The following is a 27,121-nucleotide window of genomic DNA, read 5'->3' on the forward strand; positions in this document are numbered from 1 at the left end:
GAAATCTCCTTTGTATTAAGATGTGTATCATGAGCTCAAATTAATTTGAAAAGTGAGAAGATGACTGCGCTAATATCCAGTGGATGTGGACTGTTTGGACCACAATGGCCATTTGATGATGTCCCAAAGGCAGTCACAAGGTAAGAAAGAACTACATAAAGATTACATAAGCAAATCAGCGTGGAAATTTTAAAAGTTTATTTGAACTATTTTTAAATGTTTAAATCTCAGCATATACATTCCCATGGTTCCTCATGCCTGTAGTTCATATCCAAGCACCACCATCCTCTGTACCAGGTTCACCCATGGTGATGACTCTGCTGGCTTTTCTTAATTTACTTTTCATTAGCTCCTAATTAGACCTAATTCTCTATCTTAAATTACTTCTTGTTACCTGAACACAACGTGGGATCTCTTACTTTTGTCCCTCCCTGTACTCTTGCCTTTCCTGGAACATCCCTGTTAGATGTTCTGTTAAACATTTTCTTCATCCTTTGGGAATGTCCTCAGGTACTTTAAACTCAGTTCTGGTTCCAGAAGTCAGGTTTTTAACCATTACACATGTTGAATGTTTTCTAAGTCATGGAAATGTCTCATCTCATTCCCCATGCAGTGGTTCTCAACCTTCCTAATGCTGTGACTTTTAAATATAGTTCCTCATATTGTGGTGACTCCCAGCCATAAAATTATTATGTTACTACTTCATAACTGTATTTTTGCTATCTTATGAATCATAATGTATATATCTGATATGCAAGATCTCTGATATGTGACTTCTGCTAAAGGCAGTGAATACATACCATATATAATGTGTATGTATACATATATATATGAAACTGCATTGTTTAGTATACATACTATATATAATATATATATGTATATACATACTACACTGTATAGTAAGCCACTTTCACTGCTTTGTATATGTTCCTTAAATGATTGATTTGAAATAGTAAGCCAAAACAGATGGATCAAATAGTATGTTCTGCACACTTGAGGAAATCTTTGAATGAAAATATATATATATATATATGCTTATATATATGTGTGTGTATGTGTATATATATACCCACATATATATATATAATAGTTAAGTGAACTTCACTTTCTCTTTATACCATATACAAAGATTGACTAACAAGGTCATAGCTACGAGACTAGTATCTAGAAAAATAAACCTTCTAGAAGAAAAATATAGAAAAATATTTGAACATTGTGGCTTGAGAAATTTTTCTTACATAATACATAAACAATTAATTGTAAGAGAAAAATATAAATTTGACTTGATGAAAAAAAATTTAAAGCTTCCCTTTGAAAGGAATGGTGTGTGTGTGTGTGTGTGTGTGTGTAGACCAGGCTGACTTCTTACTCATAGAAATCCACCTGCCTCTACATCTCAAATGCTGGGATGAAGTGTGTGCCACCATGATCTGCTTTCTTATACCTCTCAGGACTACCTGTCTAGAGTGACACTGCCCACTATGGGCTGAACCTTCCCACATCAGTCATTAATCAAGAAAATGCCCCATAGACTTGCCTACAGACTAGTCTGATAAAGGCATCTTCTCATTTCCCAAGTAACACTGTTACATTAATAATAATTCCATGTTAGACCTAACTATTTGGTTAGAGTCACTTTAATATGAAGCATACTTCATTGGTAATCTTGAATGCTTCCTGCTGGGTGTATTATCACAAAGTACAGCTACTAAAGATGCCAAGGTTGTTTATTCATTTCAAAAGTTGATGGCCAGGCTGATACTGTTTGCCATGAGAGTATCAAATGATCTGTGTGATTAAGCTTGGCAAGCTTAAACTTTAGAATAAATCACTGAGATTTAATTGAGCCTGTTTATGTTGGGATTTACATATAGTGACAGTCATTATTCCCTATGACTAGTCAGCATTTCTTGTAAACAAGTTTTTCTCTTGTCCAAAGGAGGTAAACTATCCTTTCAAAAAATGTGAATAGGATGTCTAATTCTTTCCTTTGACAACTTTCAGATATTGATATAGTTGCTGGTTTCAACAAAAATGGTTTTTCTCTTGGTTTTATCTGTTAAAAATTATAACGGACTGTAACTTTGACTTTGTTATTAGTCTGCCTGATAATCAAATTACTTCAAATTGGCTACTGACCTTATTTCAGACACTCATTTGTCTTTGTGTGTCTCCATACTTTCACACAAGAAAAGTGCCAGTTTCATATTTTCATGTCCTGGTACAAGCTGAAAGCTGAACTTTTCTCCTTCATCCCATTTTGGTTTAGCATCTCATTTCTATGGTTGTAGTTTTTATTTTCAAGCTTCTATTCATATTTTCAGTGCCAAATATTATTTCAGTTGTTACCCAATGAGCTATTGTGCCAACCTTTATAGAAATTTAAAGACGTGGTTTTTCAACTTTCCTAAAACTGTGACCCTTTAATACAGTTCCTCTTGCGTGACCCCCCAACCATAACATTATTTTCATTGCATCTTCAGAATTGCAATTTGTTCCTCTTGCGTGACCCCCCAACCATAACATTATTTTCATTGCATCTTCAGAACTGCAATTTTGCTACTGTTATGAATCATAATCTAAATATCTGTTTTCCAATGGTCTTAGGCGACTCCTAAAGTGAAAGGGTAGTTAAGTCCTAGAGGTCGCGACACACTGGTTAAGAACCACTGCTTTAAAGTACTGTGTCCTGCTTTATAATGGGTAAAGATGTTGGAGATGACAATTTGTACATTTCTGCATTAAAGAATCAGTATTTGAGAAAACACAGATAACAGGAAGTCTAGTTATGTGGGACTCCATAAATGAACTGCTTAGACTAAAGGGCAAAGTATGGAGAAGAAAATCTGAGTAGCGGGACTATCTTGTGAATTTTGTGAACTTCACTAAGGAAACTTGGTAAACAGAAAAGACTTAAGGTTTGTTCCAAATTTCTTCCTTGATATTGAAAGAATAATTATAACTTTTACAGAAATAGTATAGCTGGTGTCAATGGGTGGGGCCAAAAACCATTAATGCCTCTCTACAGTACATGTGCCATATATTGAATCAACATGGCATTTCACACATAATGGACAATCAATATCATATTAACTCATATGAAGCAGGGGTGGTTAATAATGTGGGACTAGAAGATAGTAAATGAGGGACAGGTTAAAGGGGAGGCTATCCTAAAGCAGAGCCAGTGGCTAGTTACCCCTACAAAGCAGCTCTTTCCACTGCAAATTGTCAGCAATGACCTGTCTTGGAAGAAACAATTACTCATGAATTTTGAGTTAAGGCTAATTAATGGACAATTTTGAAGTTCAGAAGTTGGCTTGTTTTGATGAAGGGAAGTATTTTCTACATTTATGATTTAAAATGCGACTTTCAAAGTTGAGTCTAATTCTATCCATTCCATAATACAGACTATTTCCGCAAGCTAGAATCCAGTGCAGTCAATGCAGAACCTTTTACATGTTCCAAAATAGAAGCCTCACCATAGATGCTTTTAGTTAAAGCCTAACTATCCTTAGCTAAAAAGTCAACTGGTTACTTTTGCCTTATTTCACACTAAGAACTTTAAATTACAATTTTGCAGCTTGCAATGCCTTTTCCTTTCCCCTCCTCCAGGGGGCAGTGACCAGGAATATCACTCTTCACCACAGGCTCTCAGATCAGCACCATACCCTTCCGGTGCTGTTCCGGGAAGCGTCATTTTAGTTGCAGGAGCCAGGATCTCGAACTGAGCCTGCGCATACTGCAGTTGCCGCGTGAGCGCATGCGCCTTGCGGAGAGCCTAGCCCTGACGGCTCTGGGCGGGTCTGGGCTGCTCCAGTGTTTTGGGGCCCAGGAGCGGTGGGAGGAGCCGGCGGCCTCACCGTGGTAACCGCAGCGCCGCCAACGCCCCGCCTTGCAGGCCTCCGGACTGTCACCGCCTGGGCTGTGAGGGTACTTTGTCCGGGCCCCCGGAAGTATCCATCCCTGACTCTCAGACACCCCCATCCTCCCCACGCCGCCACCGCCGCCGCCATGCAAGGCGAGGACGCCAGATACCTCAAAAGGTGACGACCCGGGCCCCGCCCTGAGCCTGACCCGCTGAGTGGGTCGTCACTGGGGAAAGCCAGAAGAGAGAGGGGTGGGATGCAGGGAAGGACAGGCAGAGGGGGCAAGTGGTGGGGTGGAATAAAGGACGGGCCCTGCGGGGGCGCGAGGTCCTTAACACACCTTGGCTTGGCGGGGTCCTGACAGCATCAGATAATCTCCTCGCTGGCTGCATTAATATATATCCGCAGTGAGAGGCAGATTGGGCAAGGGAAACCCCTTATTTCGTTTTTGGTTTTTGTGGGGTTTTGTTTTTTTCCGCCCCACTCCTGTTTTTCTCAATAGACAAATCCCATGGAAGCTTGGAAATGAGTTCCTAAAACATCGCCAATTTGTGTTCAGTTTGAGAGCCATAAATCATGCGTTTTTTGAAATAAAGACAGACGTGGTGTTTTTTTACTTCATGCATGACTGTATTGAGATGTTGAGCCAGCTGTCCTTGTCCATTTCACCCCCTTGACCATCACATTCACAATATAATTTATGTTGAAAGCGCATTATAATCAAGGCCTTACATGAAAGAGCTTACCATTTCTATCTTAAGTATGTATGCTATCAGCTACTCCAAAGAAAAATGAAAATTTGTTGAGATTCCTTAACTTCTGCCAAAGATATGGGCATCTATAGTTGGTCTCGCTGGACCAACGGTGAGCAAGCAGTGAACAAATTAAGAAAATGCTAATTTGGAGTCTCTATTTTTAATTAAAGCTTTGTTGCTGATTCATTACAAAAAACACAGGGATTTTTGTTGTTGTTGTTGTTGTTATTGTTGTTGGGGGGACATAATTTTCTGAAAATGAGAGACATTACTTTCTGAGTGGCATAAGAACAATTTTGAAAGAGAAAACATGTATGTTAGGTGGTGGCATCAATTTAGGTCCTAATATACTTTTGATGAGTATATTTTTCCTGTTCTTGGTAGGGTTCTAGCTGTCAGAAACAGCTTACAAGTGTTAGCGAACTCTTAAACATAGTCAAACAATTATAAATCAACTATACTGCCTTTGCAAGACGGGAGAGTATAGTCCTTCATCTTTTTCATTTTATGACAAATGAAAAACCTTTCAGTAGAAATTTGTAAAAGGAATATGTAATCATAACAAATACTTAGTGAGTCAGTACCCCTTTTCCCACATAATTTTGCTAACAAGATGCACACATACATGCACAAATGTCCATGCATATACACACTCAAAAATTTTGTCAAATCTGTTACATTTTCTAATTTCAACTTTAAACCGGAGGTTGTTTTAAAGAAATCTGCTGCTACCATACCATTTGCTGATTGTCATATGATATGGTTGTGTCAGGCATGGGTTTTCTCTAGGTCATTGTACTAGTGTGGACCCTCCTTTAAAACCACATCGTTTAGAAAACAATAAATACAACTGATCTAGTCACCGTGATATTTCAGTTCTCAAAAAAGGTTAAAGTACAGTTTATTTTTATCTAATTTTAGAAAATAAACTTTGCCTTACCTTCAGATTATGTATATGCATGCACAGACATATGAGATGACAATTACACCTACAATATGCAGACATAATAGAAAAGGCAGGAACTCAGTGGATATAAGTGTGAAGCTTTGTTCAAATTTTTCACATTATGTTCCACTTATACTGTGCATTAATACTTTAGTCCTTTTTGTAACTGGATAATATTTCATTGCATGGGTATTTTATAATCTGATTATTCATGACCCAAGTGTAGGTAGATGTTTGGGTGGTTTTTATCTATTGCCTATTTGGAATAAAGTTACTATCATCATGACAAGATTTTGTTTGGACACTTTTTTTGAGTCTGGTATATAATAAGCCTGGGATTTCAGGAACATGGAATAATTGTATGTTGGACTCATTAAAAGTCATCAAGTAGCTTACCCTCAGTGTATGTGTCTCTATGAAGACTCTATACTTCACTAATGCCTGTATCTTCTCTTTTGTATTATTTTGTATGTGTGTTCTGTAACGGTAGCTATTCTAGGGCGTGTAAGGTGGTATCTTTGATTTTGATTTGCATTTCCCTAATTACTAAATATGCTGAGCCTCTTTCATCTGTTCCTTGGTCATTTGCCTTTCTCTTTTAGGAAAAAGTTGTTTCTGAAATATACTCTTAATACTAGGCCTTATTGAATATGCAATTTACAAACATTTGTCCCCGCCTTTGGTTGTTCTTTTACTATGTTGAATATGCCAGTACTGGCAACAGTTTCAATTTGTTGAAGTCTAATTTATTAATAGTTACTGTTGCTTTTGAAATTCAAGGTCAGGAAGCTTTCCCTCAAGTTTTATAGTTTTTAGCTCTTATATGTTTATCTTTTATGCACTTAAGTTAATTATTGTATATGGTGCTTAAGAATATCTAATCTAATTTATCAAAAAGATTGTTCTTTCTCTTCATCAATATTTGGAGCATCCTTATTAAAAATTGACTGTAAATGAGGGTGTTTATTTCTGCACTATCAGTCCTCACCAAAAGGTCTATTAATATTTATTTGTCCTTGTGCTAGTCATTTAGTCCTTAAATTGGGGAGTTCCTCCATTAAGAAGTGTGAGTCCTACAACTTTGTTGCTCTTTATCAAGATTATGTTAATATTTAGGGGTTTTTATTTCTAAATGTGTGAAATTTAGTGTTGTCTTTTCCTTTTCTGAAAAGATGGCTGTCAGGACTTTGATAGGGATTCTATTGACTCCATGAATTATCTGAGATAACAATTATCTAAATAATAAGTTATCCAGTCCTTGGACATAGGATGGCTTTACCTTTTGTAAATTTCATATTAATAATTTTAACTGTTGAGCTCCCTGATTCCCTTTATTTATAAGCATTTTGTTCTACTTGATGTTAGGGGAAATTGGATTTTTTTTCTTAGTCTTTAAATTTTTAATTACTAGCAATGAGAATACAGTTTACTTTTAAACATGCAACTTTGGGGAGTATGCTTAATAACTTAAACAATTTGTGTAGTTTTTAGAATATTAAAAAATAAAACAATGTCATTACAGGTAGATATAATTTCTTTTTAATCTAGATACTTTTTTTTTACTTCTTTGCTTAGTTCTTATTGCTTAGATTAAGATCTCTGGGACTATCAATCTCATTATCAGGGGAGGGCATTTAAGGTCTTTCCACTATTGCTCAGATTATTAGTTGGAGTCATCCTTGTAGGTCTCTGAACATTTCTCTAGAGTCAGTTTTCTCTTCAAACCTATAATGGCTTCCTCTACTATATTCTCTCTCCTCTCTCTCTCTCTCTCTCTCTCTCTCTCTCTCTTTCTCTCTCTCTCTCTCTCTCCTCTCTCTCGCTCTCTGTCTCTCTCTTTTTCTCTCATCTATTTGTCCCCCGGCTCAATCTTCCTAGTCCCACATGTTCTCCTCTCCTTCCCTTCTCTTTCTCCTAACTGCCTCTCCACTCACTCCCAATATGCTCATGAGACCTTGTTCCTTTCCTCTTCTGTGAAGGACCTTGTATGAATCTCTTAGGTTCCTCCTTGTATCCTAGTTTCTCTGGCAGTGTGAATTATAGGCTGGTGATTCTTTGCTGTATGTCTAAAATCCATATATGAGTAAGTACATACCATGTTCCTCTTTTTGTGACTGTGTTACCTTACTCAAGTGTCCATTGTGCTTTTTTGCTCTGAGTAGTATTCTGTTGTATAAGTGTACCATATCTTCTTTATCCATTCTTCAGTTGAGGGGCATCTAGGTTGCTTCCAGGTTCTTGCTATTACAAATAATGCTTCTATGAACATAGCTGAAGAGATGTCTTTGTTGCATGGATGTGGATCATTTGGATATATGCCTAAGAGGGGGATTGCTGGGACCTGTGGTAGACTGATTCCCATTTTCCTGAGGAACCGCCATACTGATCTCCAAAATGGCTGTACAAGTTTGCACTCCCACCAGCAGTGGAGGAGTGTTCCCCTTTCTCCATATCCTCTCCAGCATAAACTGTCATTGGTGTTTCTGATTTTAGCCATTCTGGCAGGAGTAAGATAGTATCTCAGAGTTACCTTGATTTGCATTTCCCTGATGGCTAAGGATGCTGAGTACTTTCTTAAGTGTCTTTCAGCCATTTTGGAATCCTCTTTTGAGACTTCTCTATTCAGTTCTATACCCCACTTTTTAATTTAATTATTTGGTGTTTTGGTGACTAGTTTCTTGAGTTATTCGTATATTTTGGAGATGAGCCCTCTGTCAGATGTGGGGTTGGTGAAAATCTTTTCCCACTCTGTGGGCTGCCGTTTGGTCTTGTCAACTGTGTCCTTTGCCCTACATCAAGCTTCTCAGTTTGAGGATGTCCCATTTATTAATTGTCGATCTCAGTGTCTGTGCTACTGATGTTATGTTCAGCAAATGGTCTCCTGTACCAATTTGTTCAAGAGTAATTCCGACTTTCTCTTCTAAGAGGTTCAGTGTGGCTGGATTTATGTTGAAGTCTTTGATCCATTTGGAATTAAGTTTTGTGCATGGTGATAAACATAGGTCTATCTGCAGTCCTTACATAGAAGCCTCATCTAATAGCTGATGGAAACAGAAGCAGACACCCACAGCTAAACACTGAGCTGAACTCCTGGAATCCAGTTGCAGATAGGAAGGAGTGATAAGCAAAGGGATCAAGACCAGAAACCCACAGAGACAGCTGACCTGAACAAAGGGGAGCTCATGGACCCCCAGACTAATAGCTGGAAAAGTAGCATTGGACCAATTCAGACCCCCTGAACGTGGGTCTTAGTTAGAAGGCCTGGGCAGTCTAAGGGACCTCTGACAGTGAAACCAGGCTGTATCCCTGGTGCATGAAAGGACTTTGGGAGCATATTCCCCATGGAAGGATACTCCCTTAGCCTAGAGGCAGGAGGGAGGGCCTAGTCTCTACTCCAAATGACTTGACAGATTTTGATGATCCCTCCTGGAAGGCATCACCCTCTCTGTGGAGTTGGGGGGAGGTGGAATGGGAGGGGGTTGGGGCACATGGGAGGGTTTCTTTGTGTAGCTTTGGAGCCCATCCTGGAATTAGCTCTTGCAGAATAGGCTGGTCTCGAACTCACAGAGATCCCTTTGTCTCCCAAGTATTGGGATTAAAGGCATGCACTGCCACCACCCAGCATGAGTTATATCTTTTTTATATACATTTATTTATATAAATTTATTTATTTATTCTACATACCCTCCTCTCCTCCCAGTTCCTCCTCCCACCCCTGTCTGATTTTACCCCCCAATCCATCCCTCCTCCCTTTCTGTTTAGGAAAGGATAGGTCTCCCCTGAGTATCAACAAAACATGGTATCAAGTTGCAGTGAGACTAAGCCTGACTGGGCCAGGCAACCCAGTATGGAGAATAGAGTCTCAAAAGCCAGTAAAAGAGTCAGAGCAGCCACCATTCCCTCTGTTAGAAGTCCTGTAAGAGGACCAAGCTACAGAACTGTAACATATATGTGGAGTGTCTGTCCCATACAGACTTCCTGGTTGTGGGTTTAGTCTCTGTGAGCCCCTAAGAGCCCAGGTTAGTTAATTGTGTGAGTTTTCTTGTGGTGTCCTTGATACTCTGGCTCCTATAATTCTTTTCTCCCCCTATTCTGCAGGATTACCCCTTTTCTGCTGGCTGTGTGTCCACATCTATTTCCATCAGTTGCTGTTGGGCTAGGCACCAGTTTGGTCACAGGACATGGCCAGTTCAGGCTACTTTTCCAATATTGCTAGTAGTATTAGCTGGGGTCATCATTGTAGATTCCTGGGAGATTCCCTTGTGCAGGTTTTCATGTGATCCCAAAATGTGCCCCCTTTCCAGTAGTCTCTTTCAGTACTCCTCCCTTCCATTCCCCTTCCCTCAGCCTGATCACTCATATTCTCACTCATGAAATCTATTCACCCTTCCCAGAAAGATCCAGGCGTCCCCCTATAAACCCTACTTGTTACCTAGTGTCTCTGGATTGTAGCATAGTCATTCATTGTTTTACATCTAATATCCACTTATGAGTGAGTGCATGCCGTGTTTTTCTTTGTTGGTCTGGGTTATCTCACTCAGGATGACTTTTTTTTTTTTTTTTCTAGTTCCATCTATTTGCCTTCAAATTTCCTGGTGCCCTTGTTATTCACAGCCGAATAATACTCCATTGTGAAACTGTGCCACATTTTCTTTATCCATTCCTCAGCTGAGGTACACTGAGGTTGCTTCTAGGTTCTGGCTATTACAAATAAAGCTGTTATCCTTGTGGTATGATTGAGCATCCTGTGGCTATATGCCTTTGTTATCCTTGTGGTATGACTGAGCGTCCTGTGGCTTTATGCCTAAGAGTAGTATAGCTGGGTCTTGTGGTAGATTGATTACCAGTTTTCTGAGAAACCACCACATTGACTTCCAAAGTGGCTATACAAGTTTGCATTCCCACCAGCAATGGAGGAGTGTTCCCCTTGGTCCACATCCTCTCCACCATCAGCTGTAGCTTGTGTTTTTGATTTTAGCCATTCTGACAAGTGTAGGATGGAATCTGAGTTGTTTTGATTTGCATTTCCCTGATGGCTTAAGGTGTTGAACATCTCAAGTATTTCTGTTGAGAATTCTGTTTAGATTGGTTTGTTGATATCTAATTTCTTGAGTTTTTTTTATATATTTTGAAAATCAGCCCTCTGTTAGATGTGGGGTTGATGACGATTTTTTTTCCTATTCTGTAGGATGCCATTGTGTTCTATTGATAGTGTTCATTGCCTTATGGATACTTCATGAGGTCTCATTTATTAATTGTCAATCTTAGTGCCTGTTTATCATTTGTATATACTAGGGCTATTGTGCTGTTTTTGTTGTTTGTTGTGTTTTAGTTAATCTTGTGTCCAGCCACTTGATCAAGGTGTTTATCAGCTGTAGGAGTTCCCTGGTAGAGTTTTGGGGGTCACTTATGTATACTACCCTATCATCTGCACATAACGATACTTTTTGACTTCTTTCCCTCTAATTTATTTTCCCTTGATCTTTTGTTTTATTTACTCTAGCTAGAACTTCAAGTACTATATTGTATAGGTATTGAGAGAGTGGACAGTCTTGTCTTGTTCTTGATTTTAGTGGAATTACTTGAGTTTCTCTCCAATTTTTTTTTTTTTTTGATGTTGGCAAGCCTGCTTGCTTTTATTATATTTAGGTATCTTTTCATTGTAGGTATTTGTAGTTACAGATTTCTTTTCAGCACTGCTTTGTCACACCCTAAGTTTTGGTTTGTGTTTGCAGATGTGGAATTATTTAATTTTCCATATTTTTAATGAATATTTTCTGTACTGATTCCTAGTTTTATTCATTTGTGATTAGAGAACACACACAATATAATGTTAGTGTTTTCATATTGGTGACTTGTCTGATGCACAACATAAGATCTGTCTGTTCGAATACCACATTTACACTTTTTTTAGGGGAAGTGCATCTTCTTTACATTTATTAGGTCTGATTGACTTATAATGTTCAATTCCTTTATTAATAATGTATATTGATATATTTATTATTCTAAGTGATATTGAAGTCTGCCACTTTTATTATAAAACTACTTGTCCTTCCATTTCTATCAGTTTTTGCTTTATATGATTTAGGTCTCTGTTGTTCGTGTTTGTAATAGTTCTTCTGGATGGGTTGATCTAGTATTCATTGTTACATTTTGTACCAGCTGTAATTTAAAGCCTGTTTTGTACAACTGTTCCTGCTTCCTTTTGCATTGTTTGTACTTTCTTTTCCATCCTTTAACTTTGAACCTGTTCCTGTCTTTGGATTTAAAGTGTCTACCATGTCTACCTATAGGCATCATGCATACATATGTATATGCTTCATTTCTTAATTATATATTCTGGAAGCCATTGCCTTTTAGCTGAGAATTTAATTTATAAAGTAATTACTTTATAATGAAGGACTTATATCTCCTTAAAGAAGCATTCCAGACTAAAGGTACATAATTAAGTTTCTCAGTTTTCTTTACTTCCTCATTTAATTTCTATGTATTCATTAGTTCACCTCAGGCCAAAGGAATCTAATACGCATTTCTCTATGGCTTCTATTGTAATAAATGTAAAATATATTTCTAAGATAATTTAGCAACTTTGGGTACAGTTTTCTGGTATTATAATACAAAGTGAGCAGTGATGTTACTAAGAAGATAATATTAGTAGGAATTTTCAGGTAGTTAAAAGATATCAATTCAATACCAGGATGCTGCAAATAAAAAAATCCAATAATTTTATCAATTTAAGAACTCAGGTAAAGCATTTGAGAGATACTCATCTCAGTAGTTAGACATTTCTCACAACATTGTAAACACTGTGTTCAATCCTATTTGAAAATTTAGCATTTAAGATGAAACTATTCATTTTATAAAGTACTAATACAAATTTTATTCAGGTACATCCATTGTGAAACAGTATTAGGAACTAGATAATTGACTCAGCAGCTAGGAGTTCTTGATGTTCTTGCAGAGGACTCTAGTTGAGTTCTTAGTACCCATAGTAGCTCATAACTCACTATAACTCTAGTTAGAGGGGGCCTGATACCTTCTTCTAGTCTCACAGGCTTTGACACACACATAGGTGTGTACAAACACCCATATACATAAAATATAAGTAAAATGCTTTTTGACAGAAAAATAAAAAATAAAAAGGGCCCAGGGTAACATGGAGTCTCAGCTCAGTTCTATCATATTTTCAAAGAGGATTTACAATTAATCCCAGATTCCTTCTGTGAAGTCAGTAAATACCCACATTAGGTAAAGGCACAGCAATAACAACAAAACAATAGGCCAATATCCCGTATAAGCATAGATTCAAAATCCTCATTAAAATACTTATAAATTTAATGTGGGTGTATATCCAAAAGATTATATACCATAATCAAGATGGCTTTATCCCAGAGAAGGAGGGATGGTTTAACAGGAATTGATGTAATAAATGGCATAAATGAACTTAAGTATCACATGATTATCTCAATAGATTAAGAAAAGATCTTCAGTAAAATCTAGTGTGCCTTTTTTGATAAAAGGGTTAAAGAAAGGGCTGAAAGGAGCAGTATAATAAAAGCTATCAATGAGAAACCTACAGTCAGCAGCATTCTAAATAGAGAAAAGCTTGAAGCAGCCAAACTGAAATCCAGAATGAGACAGGGCTGTCCACTACCTCCACCCCTTTTCAATACACTGCTCAGTGCACTGGCTGGAGCAATGAGCGAAGAAAATAAAACTAAAGAGATGCAAGTAGGAAAAAAAGAAGTCAAACTACTCTTACTTGCTGATGATACAGTATTATACATAAGAAACCCCCAAAATTTTTATCAGAAATACTCTAGAAGCAATCAACAATTTCAGTGAAGTGGCAGGATAAAGAATCCCCTTGCAAAAATAAATTGCTTCTCTATACACTAACAACAAACATACAAAGAGAAAGATCATGGGCACATTCCCAGTCACAGTAGCCCCAGAAAAAAGAAAATCTCCAGGAATGAATGTAATCAAGGAAGTGAAGGACTTTTACAATGAAAACTTCAAGTCTCTGTAGAAAGAGATAAAGACAGTAGACAATGAAAGGACATGAAAATGACGGCCAAAAGCTGTTACAGATTCAGTGCAATCCCAATCAAAGTCCCATGTCATTCTTCCCCCCCCAGAAAAAAACAAAAAACAAAACAACAACAAAAAAACAACTATACTAAAATTCATTTCTAACCAATGCGAGATTTAGCAATAAGGAAAGTGCTGAAGGGATTACTATTAGAGATTTCAAATTATAGTGCTGAGCCACCTGATAAAAACTACATGGCACCAGCACAAAAACTGATATGTAGATCAGTGGAACAAATAGAAGACCCAAACATGAATATAGTACAAGTAACTATAAGCATCTCATATTTGACAAAATTCCAAAATCACACACTTGAGGTAGATAGAATCTTCAACAAGTGATGCTAGGAAAACTGGATGTCCACATGCAAAAGAATGAAATTAGACTCATATCTATCAGCTTGCAAAAAAACTAATTTCAAATGGATCAAAGGCCTAAATATGAAACCTGGAACACTGAAGAATGCTAGAAATATATATATATATAATATATATATATATATATATATATATATATATATTATATAACACTATTCATGAAGGTACTTTCTGCTGTACTAGTAAATATATACTTATCCCAGGTTCACAGAATGTGATTGGACAGCAGGTGTTAGTTTAGCCCACATATTTTAGACACAGAAGCTGGGTGGAAATTATGGCTGTTCTGTGAGGTTTTAATCTAGTCTTTTATATATATATATATTTTTTTTTTGCAGGAAAGTTAAAGGGGGGAATATTGATGTCCATCCATCAGAAAAAGCTCTCATTGTTCAGTATGAAGTGGAAGCTACCATTCTTGGAGAAATGGGTGATCCCATGTTGGGAGAACGAAAGGAATGCCAAAAAATGTAAGTTTTCTTCTATTTGTTTACATCTTGACTTTTTATATAAACTTTATACAAATCAGATATTATTTTAATATTCATAGACAATAGTTATGGCATCCTTCTAGACATACTTCTTCTTACTCAAGGAAAGAATGTATTAGACTATATAAATATGGAATATATTCTAGAGAAAGTAAAAATTTTGACAGGCTGGAATAATGGCTTAGTGGTTAAGAGCATCGACTGTTCTACCAGAGGACCTGGGTTCAATCCTCAGCACCCACATGGCAGCTAACAACTGTCTATAACTCTAAGATCTGACACCCTCATACAGACAAGACTATATAAATATGGGATATATTGTAGAGAAAGTAAAATTTTTGAAATATTGAGTGAAATTAATCACAAGAGATGTTTATATGGGATTTGCTTAATTTAGGAAATTTGAGTATTAGAAAATCCTGTATTCTTTCTCCCCTAGAATTGCTGAGAGTGGTGTGATGTTCAGATGTTCCCAAACAGGGCACAAATCTTGAATTAGCCCTTGAAAATAACTTAATCCTCTGAAAAATGTTAGTAATAAGACAAACTCTTTCTTAGACTGCTCTTAGTCTCCAAGTGTCCTGCTTCCTTTCCTTCTTGGTTTTGAGGGAGTCCCTCAGGAACTGTCCTGTTTTGCACTATTCTGCAGTTTTTCTGATAATTATCTTACCTTCCTCCTATAGTTTTATGGTAGCAGAGAAGATTTGGTATCACTCAGTGTTCTTCCTCAACCCTCTCCAAACTACACAGTGTTGACTTGGTAACTAGTTAGAAATCATTTCAATTTATGCCATGTTCTGTTGGAATGGAGTGTGCTCGGGCTGCTAGGAACACATGTGATACTGCTGCTTTAAGTGTAAGCATTTGACTCTGAGTCCTTAAACACTCTGGGGACGGTAGACATAGAAAAGATTTATCTGGAAAGTAGACACAGAAGAGATTTAAAATTCTGTTTATAATAAAACAGACAAGAATTGCATCATACCTGTTATAATGACTAAGACCCATAACACTGGCAACAGCATATACTAGCAAGAATGCGATGACAGGAATTCTTTGTCATATCTTGTGAGAATATGAAATGTATGCCATATATACCATAAAATGTAATATATTTTATATTATCTAAACACAGGCACATAATATTCAGTAATCATTGTTTTAGATATTCAGATGTGTTAAAAAAACGTATCTCTACACAAAAGTCTACACATATATCATAGAAACTTTATCATAGAAACCAAAATATTGCTTAATAGTGAATGGATCAACTCTTTTCCTCTGTATCATAAGCCATTACCCAAAAATGAAATGAAATGGATTATCAAGCATGAAAAGACACAGAAGGATCCTATATGTATATTGGCAAGCAAAAGAAGTCAGTCTGGAAAAATCTATATACTTAACTATGGAATTCCAACTATCTAACAATATGGAAGAGACAATAAGTATAATAAAGAAGTTAGAGATTACAATGAACAAAACATAGGATGTTTGTAGAGCAATACAACATTTATGTGTGACACTATAATGATTGATACATAATTTATAAAAAGTCATAGAACACAGAGTGAATGCTGATGTGGCCTGTGGCTCTCAGTTAATAATTAGATGTAAAAGTGTTTGTTCCTAGCTTATATTAATGTTCACTTTTTGTGTTCTATGAGTTTTGAGAAAGATAATAAATGTGGTGCACGGAGACAGGCTGTCTCATAGAAGCAGCACAGAAACCGGGTATGTTATCTCTCTAGTTGGTGAACACTTTTTCTAGAAAACTAATCTATCTAAAAGCCTAATACAAATTTAAAGATATGTTTATTGAGTTTCACTTTTGTTTTATTTGGGATAGAGTTTCATTGTATAACCCAGGCTGGCCTTGAGTTCATGGTTCTTCTGCTTCAGTTTTCCTTGCAAGCACTGGAATTGAGTTCTTCTATCATACCTAGCAGTTGAGGTAGTTTTTCCTGTGCCTCTTCTCAATCTGATTTATTGACAAACAGAAATTTTCTGAGCTCTTTGTTAAAATTAAATGTAGAGATGTCTTTGGGACTTAATGTTCAGCTAAAACAGCCCAAAAATAAAATCAATAATTTTAAACACTTAAAAGTTAACAACAAAAATTAATAGATTTAAGATAGAATAAGCTAAAGTCTGTCATTCTAGAAAATTTAAACTAGGAAGGATATCTAAGTCATTCTAAGACTGGATTCAGTCATCTGTGTCTAAATATTGGATTCACAGAATATTTCTCTGGATTCTTGTTTACTCATCCCTATAGCAGCCGGCTATCTTCTTACAAAAATTAGCCATCTTTACAAAGAAATAATTTCACACATGGGTACTTGGTCTTTTTTTCCTTCTGAATGAAAGTCTTGCATAGGAGGATTTACCTGACAGTACTGACAGTACTTGACAGAAACTATGTGTTTTCATAGTTCTCACTTATGCCATGAACCCATGTAAACAGGCCAGCATGTTGTCACTCTACACCATCTTTTCTTCTTAGACTCCTAGTGACTGTCTAGGCTCAACTTAAGAGGGAGGAATGCCAGAGTATTTCAGAATATTTAGCACTCTCCCAGCAAGTCCTAGGTCCTGGGTTCCAGGCCCAGCATGGCAAGTAAAGAAAAACTGGAAAAATGTTGTCATATTTAAGTATAAATAATAACATTTATTTCTGGAGATATATTTCATATTCAGTAATCATTAAAGACTGTTTTTGTATTGGAAGTATTGCTTCTTAATGTCTTCTCTAGAAAGTCTTAAAAGATTTATGTTGCTTATACTATCTTTTTATGCAGTTCACAGAAAATGATTGCCTTGAATTTATATAAACCTAGTTTTATCTGAATCTTTACTTTAGTAAGATTCTATGTCCATATAGGTATAGACTCTCCACATATAATCTATAGATTATCTTAAAATAGTATTAGTGACTCTCTCATGTACTTTTTATAATACCTGAATTGGAAATTTGGATGTACTTGCAGCATTCGTCTGAAGAGTCTCAATGCTAACACAGATATAACCTCTCTGGCCCGGAAAGTGGTTGAAGAATGTAAACTCATTCATCCCTCAAAGCTAAATGAGGTAGAACAGCTGTTGTACTATCTACAGAACCGCCGTGATTCAATGTCAGGAAAAGGTAAGTGGAAGGAGTCTGGAATTTTAAATGCAACACCAAAGGTGTGTGATTGTAGTCTTCAAAAATATTATATTTACTTTGTAAATTTATATGTAACATAGTATAGTATAAAAATAAATATTTATGAAACTATATTCATTTTGGTTGTGAGTTCTTACCAGTGCTAAAATAAACAGATGTATTTGTTTTCTACATTGGAGGTTTTATGCTTCTATATGCTGTGATCAGACTGTGTTTTACTGTGTGTGCACATGTATACATGCACTGAAATAAGGGGAAAGTCTGTCATATTTATAGTAGACCAATACAAGGCACATTGTGAACACAGATTAGCTTCTCTGTTCTAATTAGCATTATATTTTCTAAATTTACTATTTTACATAATTAATAATTTTAGTGAATTATTTTAATATACATATAACATGTCATATTCTCTAGATAACCCTTGAATATTGCTCTCATGAGTTTTCCTTGGAAAAGTATCAAATTTCTTTCATTGTCTTAATTGTTGTTGTTTTCCTGTCCTCAATTCCTTCATGAAAGAACTGTACCAATAGTGTTTTACATCTCAGAAAATATAGAAAATATTTTCAAATAAAAGTAAAAACACAGATATCCAAGTGAGTTATTGAATGCTTAGTGATTAGAATAAACTGTATGAAAAAAGAACTATGAAAAAAGTATATTATACATAGATAAAATAATTCAACTCAGGATTATTCTTTCTGCATAGTAATTGCTGAAGGTAAATAATGTTTTACTGTATATTATAGCTGTATCATCTAAGTGATTTAGTTTTTATAACTTTTTTATACTTTGATAATTTAGAGCCAGAAGTCCCACCCCAAAGAGATGGAAAGAGGATTGTAGTGAATTATGACACTGTGATTCATTGTTCAAGTGATTTCTTTTTCTTTGCTAATCAAAACAACTGTTGTAATAAATTACTTGTTTGAGACAGAATTTAGCTGTTGATGATACACCTTTATTTCTCATGGGTGCTGCCTCTGAAAGTGGAAATGGTTCATTCCTTTTAAAGTATTTATTTATGTCTCTTTGAAAGAGTAGGCCTTCCTAACATTTTTATTGTCAATAGCATGTTTCTCATTTTTTCCCATCACTCATACTTCATAGCAGTATTTCTTTTTATTAGCATGTATTATTGTTTTATTTTGCATAAAGCCATGGCTTTCATTCATGGTTTCATATTACGTGAATGTAATACTCATATTTACTTCTTGCATCCTTTCAGAACCCTTGCCGATCCCCTTCTTTCAAAGTAGTCCCCAGTAAAGGTCAAGTCTTTATATCTATTGATTGCTAATTATGCATTTATTTGATTTTTTTCTAATTTAGTTGCTTTAATGTATGTATTATTTCTGTTTAGAATATGCTTTTAACTGAATAATATAAAGAAAGGCCCAAAGTTGTGTTCAGTTACTTTGCATGCCTCCTAGGGAATACATGAAAATCAAGTATATGTAAATATCAAAGATTCATATTTTAATTTATGCCCCTTATATCACTTTTCAGATAAAAATCTTTCACTCTTATTTATTTCAGCTTTAATTTAGCTATTATTTTTTTACTATTATATGTTAACTTACGTTTTCTTTTTTATTTTTTTTAATCTTTTAAAAAAAATTTTATTTTATATTTTTTTCTTATTTTATATATCAATCCCAGTTCCCTCTCCCTCCCATCCTCCCATGCCTCCTCCGACACTCCTCTCCCTGTCCCATGTTCCATTCCCCATCCACTCCCCAAGGGTAGTGAGGTCTTCCAGGAGGGATCATCAAAATATGTCAAGTCATTGGGGTAGGGCCTAGGCCCTCCCTCAAGTCTCTAGACTAAGGGAGTATCCCTCCATGGGGAATGTACTCCAGAAGTCCTTTCCTGCACCAGGGATATATCCTGGTTCCACTGTCAGAGGTCCCATAGACTGCCCTGGCCTCTTAACTGAGACCCATGTTCAGGGGGTCTGAGTCTGTCCAATGCTGATTTCCCTGCTATCAGTTTGGGGGTCCATGAGCTGCTTGTTCAGGTCAGCTGTCTCTGTGGGTTTTTATAGCCTGATCTTGATCCCTTTGCTTATCACTTCTCCCTCTGCAACTGGAGTTCAGCTCAGTGTTTAACTGTGGGTGTCTTCTTCTGTTTCCATCAGCTACTAGATGAAGGCTCTAGGATGGCATATAAGGTAATCATCAATCTCATTATTGGGGAAGGGCATTTAAGATAGTCTCTCCACTATTTCTCAGGTTGTTAGTTGGGGTCATCCTTGTAGGTCTGGACATTCAGATTTCTCTTCAAACCTATAATGGCTCCTTCTATTATGGTATCTCTTTTCTTGCTCTTCTCCATTCCTCCCATGACTCATTCTTCCTGGACCCTCATGTTCTCCTCCCCCCTCCTCTTCTCCCGTTCTCTTTCTCCTCACTCACAACCACCCACCCCCTGCTCCCAATATGCTCAGGAGATCTTGTTCCTTTCCCCTTCTTTGGGGGACAATGTATGTCTCTTTTAGGGTCCACCTTCTTTCTGGTGGCTAGTGATCCTTTGCTATGTCTAAAATCCATACATGAATGAGTACATATCATGTTCATCTCTTTGTGACTGGGTTACCTCACTCAAGATGGGTTCTTCTAGTTCTACTAATTTTCCTGCAAATTTCAAGATTCCATTTTTTTTCCCCTCTGAGTAGTATTCTATTGTGTAAATATACCTCATCTTCTTTATCCATTCTTCAGTGGAGGGGCATCTGGGTTGTTTCCAGGTTCTTGCTATTACAAATAATGCTGCTATGAACATAGTTGAACAGATGTCTTTATTGCATGGATGTGGATCATTTGGGTATATGCCTAAGAGGGGGATTGCTGGGACCTGTGGTAGACTGATTCCCATTTTCCTGAGGAACCGCCATACTGATCTCCAAAATGGCTGTACAAGTTTGCACTCCCACCAGCAGTGGAGGAGTGTTCCCCTTTCTCCATATCCTCTCCAGCATAAACTGTCATTGGTGTTTCTGATTTTAGCCATTCTGGCAGGAATAAGATAGTATCTCAGAGTTACCTTGATTTGGTTTGTCTTGATGGCTAAGGATGCTGAGTACTTTCTTAAGTGTCTTTCAGCCATTTTGGAATCCTCTTTTGAGACTTCTCTATTCAGTTCTATATCCCACTTTTTAATTTAATTATTTGGTATTTTGGTGACTAGTTTCTTGAGTTATTTGTATATTTTGGAGATGAGGCCTCTGTCAGACATGGGGTTGGTAAAGACCTTTATCCACTCTGTGGGCTGCCATTTTGTCTTGTTGACTGTGTTCCTTGCTTACAGAAGCTTCTCAGTTTGAGGATGTCCCATTTATTAATTGTCAGTCTCAGTCTCTGTGCAAGCAGTCTCCTGTACCAATTTTTTCAAGGGTACCTCACACTTTCTCTTTTAAGAGGTTCAATGTGGCTGGATTTATGTTGAGGTCTTTGATCCATTTGCACTTAAGGTTTGTGCATGGCGATAGACACGGATCTATCTGCAGTCTTCTATAAGCCAGCATCTAGCTATGCCAGCAGCAGTTGTTTAAGATGCTTTCTTTTTTCCATTGTATAATATTAGCTGCTTTGTCAAAAATCAGGTGTTCCTATGTATGTGTGTTACTATCAGGATTTTCAATTCCATGACATTGGTCTACCTGTCTATTTTTGTGCCAATACCGCTGTTTTAAGGACTATAGCTCTATAGTAGAGCTTAAAGTCAGGGCTGGTGATGCCTCCTGAAGTTCCTTTATTGCACAGGTTGTTTTGGCTATCCTGGATCTTTTGTTTTTCTATAGAAAGTTAAGTATTGTTTTTCTATTACTTAGATTATTTTCTTTGTCATATTGACTTACCTATTCCCATTGTAAATGAAATATAAATGTAGTCATAGATTTTATTAATTTATGTTCTCCTTGATAGCATCCTTAGAACAAATAGTTAATTTTTTTGTTTTTTTTTTTTTATTTTTTAAAAAGATAAGATTTTATTTCAAAGCTCAGATACAGAAAGTATACCACAGGTACTTAAGGATGGTATATATCGATTGTAGAATTAAACACCACAGCTTTGTGAGATACACAGTACATTTGAAAACAAAGGCATCATGAAAAGAAAAAAAACTGCAATGGAAAACAGCATCACAGTATGACCAAGGGGGAGGAGTAGTAGAAACCTGCACTCAAGGAAATAGCCTAGATATCATTCTACATATTCAGCATTATTTATTTTTATAGTTAAATCATTTGCCAAGATTATGAAGGCTTCATATAGATGATCACAGAAGACAGGGATATGAAATCAATGCAGAAGATTTTACTCAAAAAAGAAAGTATAAAAATATTATGCATATGCACAAAAGGTGACAATAGGAAAATGAGCCAAACAAAAGAAAGTTTTAAAGACAAAGGAAGTGACTTGACATTAAAATCATAGCATGTGATTAAAGCACACTTACATGATTTAAAATTGCTGGCAAGAAAGTAATGTGGCTTGCAATTATAAGTAACACTGGGTCAACTAATTGAAAGCTAAAAATAACTTCAATTTCATTTTCATTAGAATATATTACACTGGATATAAGAATTGAAAAACAAATTGTACATAATTATATAATAATTGTGAGTTAATCTGTATGATGGTACCACAAATAACTGAAACTGAATTGACATGAACATTTATCTTAAATGAAGAAAACCTCACAATCTGCCCCTCCCTGGAAGAACCTTGTTATTCCTAAGGACATTGTGGACCTCATTCTGTACTTATTTGTATTGCACTTTAATTCACGAACAATACCATACAATTGAGTGCTGTGAAAAATGATACTTAAAATTCAGTGGGAAATTATCCCGGCTGTTTCCTGAGCTTCATAAAATGTGGTGAAAATATGAAATACTTTGTTATTGTCATTTAGAAACATGTGGAAAATGAAAATTACTAAAATTAAATTATTTACACGTAAGTTGAAACATTAAGTTTCAATTTTTTTAAATGAAATCTACCAAGATCCTGTTCTAACATTGTTGGCCTGTGTACACCATGTTGCTTTCAGTACCAAACCAGGAACCTCTGACACCCTCTAGGTTTGGATCAGCTTTTGGGTTTTGCCTCCTTGACTTAAAGCTGTAATATCTGAATTCCTCTTTCATACTTAGTTCCCTCACTTCTTTGCCCTTTGGACCTCATCATCGCCTTATATAGACCAATGATCCACCTTTGCAAAAAGTCCTCTTGCTTGTATTCATGGTTCCTTCAAGGACAGACAAGTGCCAATACTCTCCCCCAATCTATTTCTGCTGTTGCGCCATTCTCATTTGCTTCTCTTTTGACTTCCAGCATGATCATTTCTTTGTTTCTTTACTACATGCTCATATGTTACTTTATTTCTTTATCAAGTATGGAACTAAGAAATGTCATCTACATTTAACATTGGGAGATAAAGAGGCCACACAACTACATGCTTTACTGTGTGTACAAATGGGAAAATACTGCTTATTTGATTCTAGGATGTTTTAAATGGCAAGTCATGAAAATATTTTATGTTATTATTCTTAAGAGTAGCTTTATGTAGGGCAGGGTGTAGACAAAATGAATCACTTGACCTTCACAGTTGTGTCAAATTTCAGTTAAAATATAACTTTGAATTATTTTATATAGAACTTTTGAATACAAATACTTAATTTAGTGAATATTTTAAATATTAAATGTATATGTATTCCTGAAATTATTTGTAATACATCCTGAAGAAAATTATTAAAATATTTTGGTGTTTCCTTAAAACTATATCTATTTTTTTTTATTTATTTTTTTATTTATTTAATTTTATATAACAAAGTCCAATTAAATGAAAACAAACATTTATACACAATATTTGGGAATTTGGGCGTCGTTCTTTCCAAACTACTTCCTGCTGGTAAAGGGCGCTGTCTTGGGGGATTCGAAGAAGATTCAGATATCCTAGCTGTAGTCTGTAGGGCTGTTTTGTGCAGCTCTTTTGAATGTAGGATCAGCTTGTACTCTGTTTCAGGCGGTCTGGCGTGATCAAACCACATTAGTCTGGAAGGAATCCACATCTTTTCATTTTCTGTGGAAACAAAAATAGAAATCCTTTTCCCCAGTAACTTGTTCTTCCTTGGGTTGGAGTTTTCCTTCCAATACTTTCTGTAGGGCTGGATTTGTAGATACATATTGGGAAAATCTGGTTTTGTCATTAAATATCTTGTTCTCTCCATCTATACTGATTGAGAGTTTTGCTGGATATAGTAGCCTAGGCTGGCATCCGTGTTCTCTTAATACTTGTAGAACATCTATCCAGGACCTTCTGGCCTTGAGGGTTTCCATGGAGAAGTCAGGTGTAATTTTGATAGGTCTGCCTTTATATGGTACCTGTCCTTTTTCCTTCGCTGCTCTTAATATTCTTTCTTTATTCTGTATGCTAGGTGTTTTGATTATTATATGTCGAGGGGTCTTTTTTCTTTGGTCCAGCCTATTTGGGGTTCGGTATGCTTCTTTGTACTTTCATGGGCATGTCCTTCTTCAGATTTGGAAAGTTTTCCTCGATGATTTTTGTTGAATATGTTTTCGGCACCTTTGAGCTGGGCTTCCTCACCTTTGTCTATGCCTATTATTCTTAGGTTTGGCCTTTTCATGGTGTCCCACATTTCCTGGATGTTTTGTGTTAAGGATTTGTTGGATTTATGATTTTCTTTGGTCGATGAATCTATTTCTTCTAGTTTATCTTCTGTGCCTGAGATTCTCTCTTCCATCTCTTGAATTCTATTGGTTATGCTTGTGTCTGTGGTTTCCGATTTTTTGCCCAGCTTTTCAATTTCCAGCCTTCCTTCCGCTTGTGTTGCCTTTATTTTCTCAATTTCAGTTTTCAAGTCTTGAACCGTTTCCTTCACCTGGTTAATTGTTTTTTCTTGGCTTTCTGTACTTTCTTTAAGGAATTTGTTCATTTCTTCCACTTTTTTGTTTGTTTTTCCCTCCATTTCTTTAAGGGATTTTCTCACATCTTCTTTGAGGGCCTCTATCATTTTTATGATGGTGATTTTCAAGTCGTACCCTTCTGCTTCCTCTGCTTTGTTGTTGTGTTCCATTCTAGTTGGTGTAGATTCCCTAGATTCTGGTGGTGTCATGTTTGTCTTTCTGTTGTTAGGTGTTCTCTTGTATTGCCTTCTTCCCATAGTTTCTTCCAGTAGGTGTTGGTGGTGTCTCTTCCCTCTCTCTATGGTACTTCCCTGATGGGCTTATGTGGATCTGAGATTCAATATCTGTAGCTCTGTGTGGTCCAAGCTCTCTAGGAGGTTTCTCCGCAGACAGGGATCCAGGGATGGGGTCAAGGATGAGGATCCAGAAGAAGATGCCAGCAGGTACTCACAGTGGTCCTCTGGCCAATAGCTCTGGCCAATAGCTCTGGCCAATAGCTGGCAGAAGAGGACGAGGGCTGAGCTGGAACTTGAGAAGGTTTTGCAGGGTAGTGGGATCTCACTGGAAACTGGCACTCTCCTGCTGAGACCTCGTTCTTTGGCAGGGGCCCGGATTTGGGGGTCAAGGATCTTGCCTGCAGGAACTCTGAGTGGACCCACAGAGATAGGCGGATCTCTGGGAGGGGACTCCAGAGGACTGGAGGCGGGGTCAGAGACCAAGCAGGTGGAAATTACAGATGGTCCCACGTGGATAGTCATGTCTCCTTTGTTCGGAGTTGCTCCAAGAAGTCTCCGAAGTAGGGTGGACTGTTGTCTCCACCCTCTGTCCCAGTGCTCAACCAGAGTGGCAGGACTGTAGGTGCGGTAGGGCACAGGGTGGGGGGGGTAGGCTGGAGGTGGGGATGGGTGGGGGTGTATCAGAGCTCCAAGGGTGCTCTGGATGGGGACCAGAGACAGGAGCAGCAGGATCAGGGGCCAATCCAGGGAGTTCAGGCGGGGGAGGGAGGAAAAGAGGTTGTAGGGGACAGGCAGCCCCAATTGGGCCCAGACTCACCTCTGGCCAATAGCTGGTGGAAGAGGACGAGGGCTGGGCTGGAACTTGAGAAGGTTTTGCAGGGTTTTTATATGCCAATATTTTATATACTGAAAACATTGCATCAAATATTTAGTTTTATACCCTAGCTTAGGTAACATTAATCTCGACTAATAAAATAATTACTCTTGAACCCTTAAGACCTAATTCTCAGGTTTTTCTTTTCTTTTCTATTTTATCTTTTTTACAGAAAAAAAAGAAAAATCAAGCAAGCCTAAAGATCCACCTCCTTTTGAAGGGATGGAGGTAAGCCTGTATGAATTCTGATCTATTATACAAAACACTACAGACATCACCTTTACATTCAGTAATGCACATGGCCATGTTCAGATGTGAAATTTTAAATGTCTCAATTTAGAGAAACCTTTAAAAGGCAGAACAATCAATGCTTAATAAAAACAAAAGTTATTGGTAGTGCTTTTTGACACATTTCAGTTTTATAAAATAAGTGGTAAAATAGCTTGGACATTTCAAAATAAAATTTAAAATATTTAATCTTTTATAGTGGGTGCAAATAACTGTATTACATTTAAAATGCATTGAGTTTATATATGTTCCATTTTATTGTACTTATGGTTTAATATTGGCATTTTAGTACATAAAGGCCTAAAATTTCCATCCACATAAAAGAAGGCTATTATCCATTTTTTGGGAATTGTTTGTAAGTAATTATTGATCACAAAATATCATTCATCTGACAGTGATGCAGCCTGTCAGAGCTGCTGAGTGCTTCCTGCCTGTGTTTCAGATTGACGAAGTGGCCAACATTAATGACATGGATGAGTACATTGAGCTGTTATATGAAGATATTCCAGACAAGGTTCGGGGATCTGCCTTGATCCTACAGCTGGCTCGAAATCCTGATAACTTGGAAGAACTACTATTAAATGGTGAATTCTCTTTGTAAATATTAAAAATAGAAAATTATGTTAAATAAACCTACCCTTGAAGTTTATATTTAGATCTTAAACATTTTATGTATACAAATGCTCATATACATGTTTTCGGATCTTAAATACTTATATTCTGAATTTTCTTCTTTCTTCTATATATTAGGAATGTTTTCAATCTATTACTTATCTTCCTATCCTTCTTTCTTTCCATGGTAGGTCTATCTTCCACTCTTATTTTCACCCTGCTTGTGTTTTTGAATGTCAAGAGTATTTTGGAATTAGCACATGACTAGCTCACCATAAGTCCTTGAATCCATGTGTTTAGTCTATTTAACATGATGTATTGCTTATAAGGTAGTTTTGTCATTTTGTATTTTCTTTGAATGACAAAACTTTTAGCACGTTTCTATATTTTTAAATTATAAAAATTTTTATCATGATTTTTAACCTTTTTTTTTACTCTATTCCTGTTTTCTTCTATACTGGATGTTTTCTAGTTTAC

The 27,121-nt window shown here is 36.7% G+C and overlaps 1 protein-coding gene across 3 annotated transcripts in view; it reads left to right on the top strand.

The window, feature by feature from the left end:
* Nucleotides 1–27,121, top strand: part of Kifap3 (kinesin associated protein 3) — a 126,645-nt gene that overhangs the window by 14 nt on the left and 99,510 nt on the right. For 2 of the 3 annotated variants that reach the window (XM_051186126.1, XM_051186124.1), the window contains exons 1-5: nucleotides 1–140; nucleotides 14,378–14,509; nucleotides 17,521–17,675; nucleotides 25,917–25,972; nucleotides 26,475–26,616. The exon at nucleotides 1–140 is cut by the window's left edge and continues 14 nt beyond it. In XM_051186126.1, the coding sequence (XP_051042083.1) occupies nucleotides 61–140; nucleotides 14,378–14,509; nucleotides 17,521–17,675; nucleotides 25,917–25,972; nucleotides 26,475–26,616 (565 nt within the window). In that variant the 5' untranslated portion in view covers nucleotides 1–60. Of the gene's footprint in view, nucleotides 141–3,858; nucleotides 4,044–14,377; nucleotides 14,510–17,520; nucleotides 17,676–25,916; nucleotides 25,973–26,474; nucleotides 26,617–27,121 lie in introns of those variants that run through there. The other variant, XM_051186125.1, reaches the window with a different exon arrangement.

This window comes from Phodopus roborovskii, unplaced genomic scaffold (genome assembly GCF_943737965.1).
Source record: "Phodopus roborovskii unplaced genomic scaffold, PHOROB, whole genome shotgun sequence".
Lineage (NCBI taxonomy): Eukaryota > Metazoa > Chordata > Mammalia > Rodentia > Cricetidae > Phodopus > Phodopus roborovskii.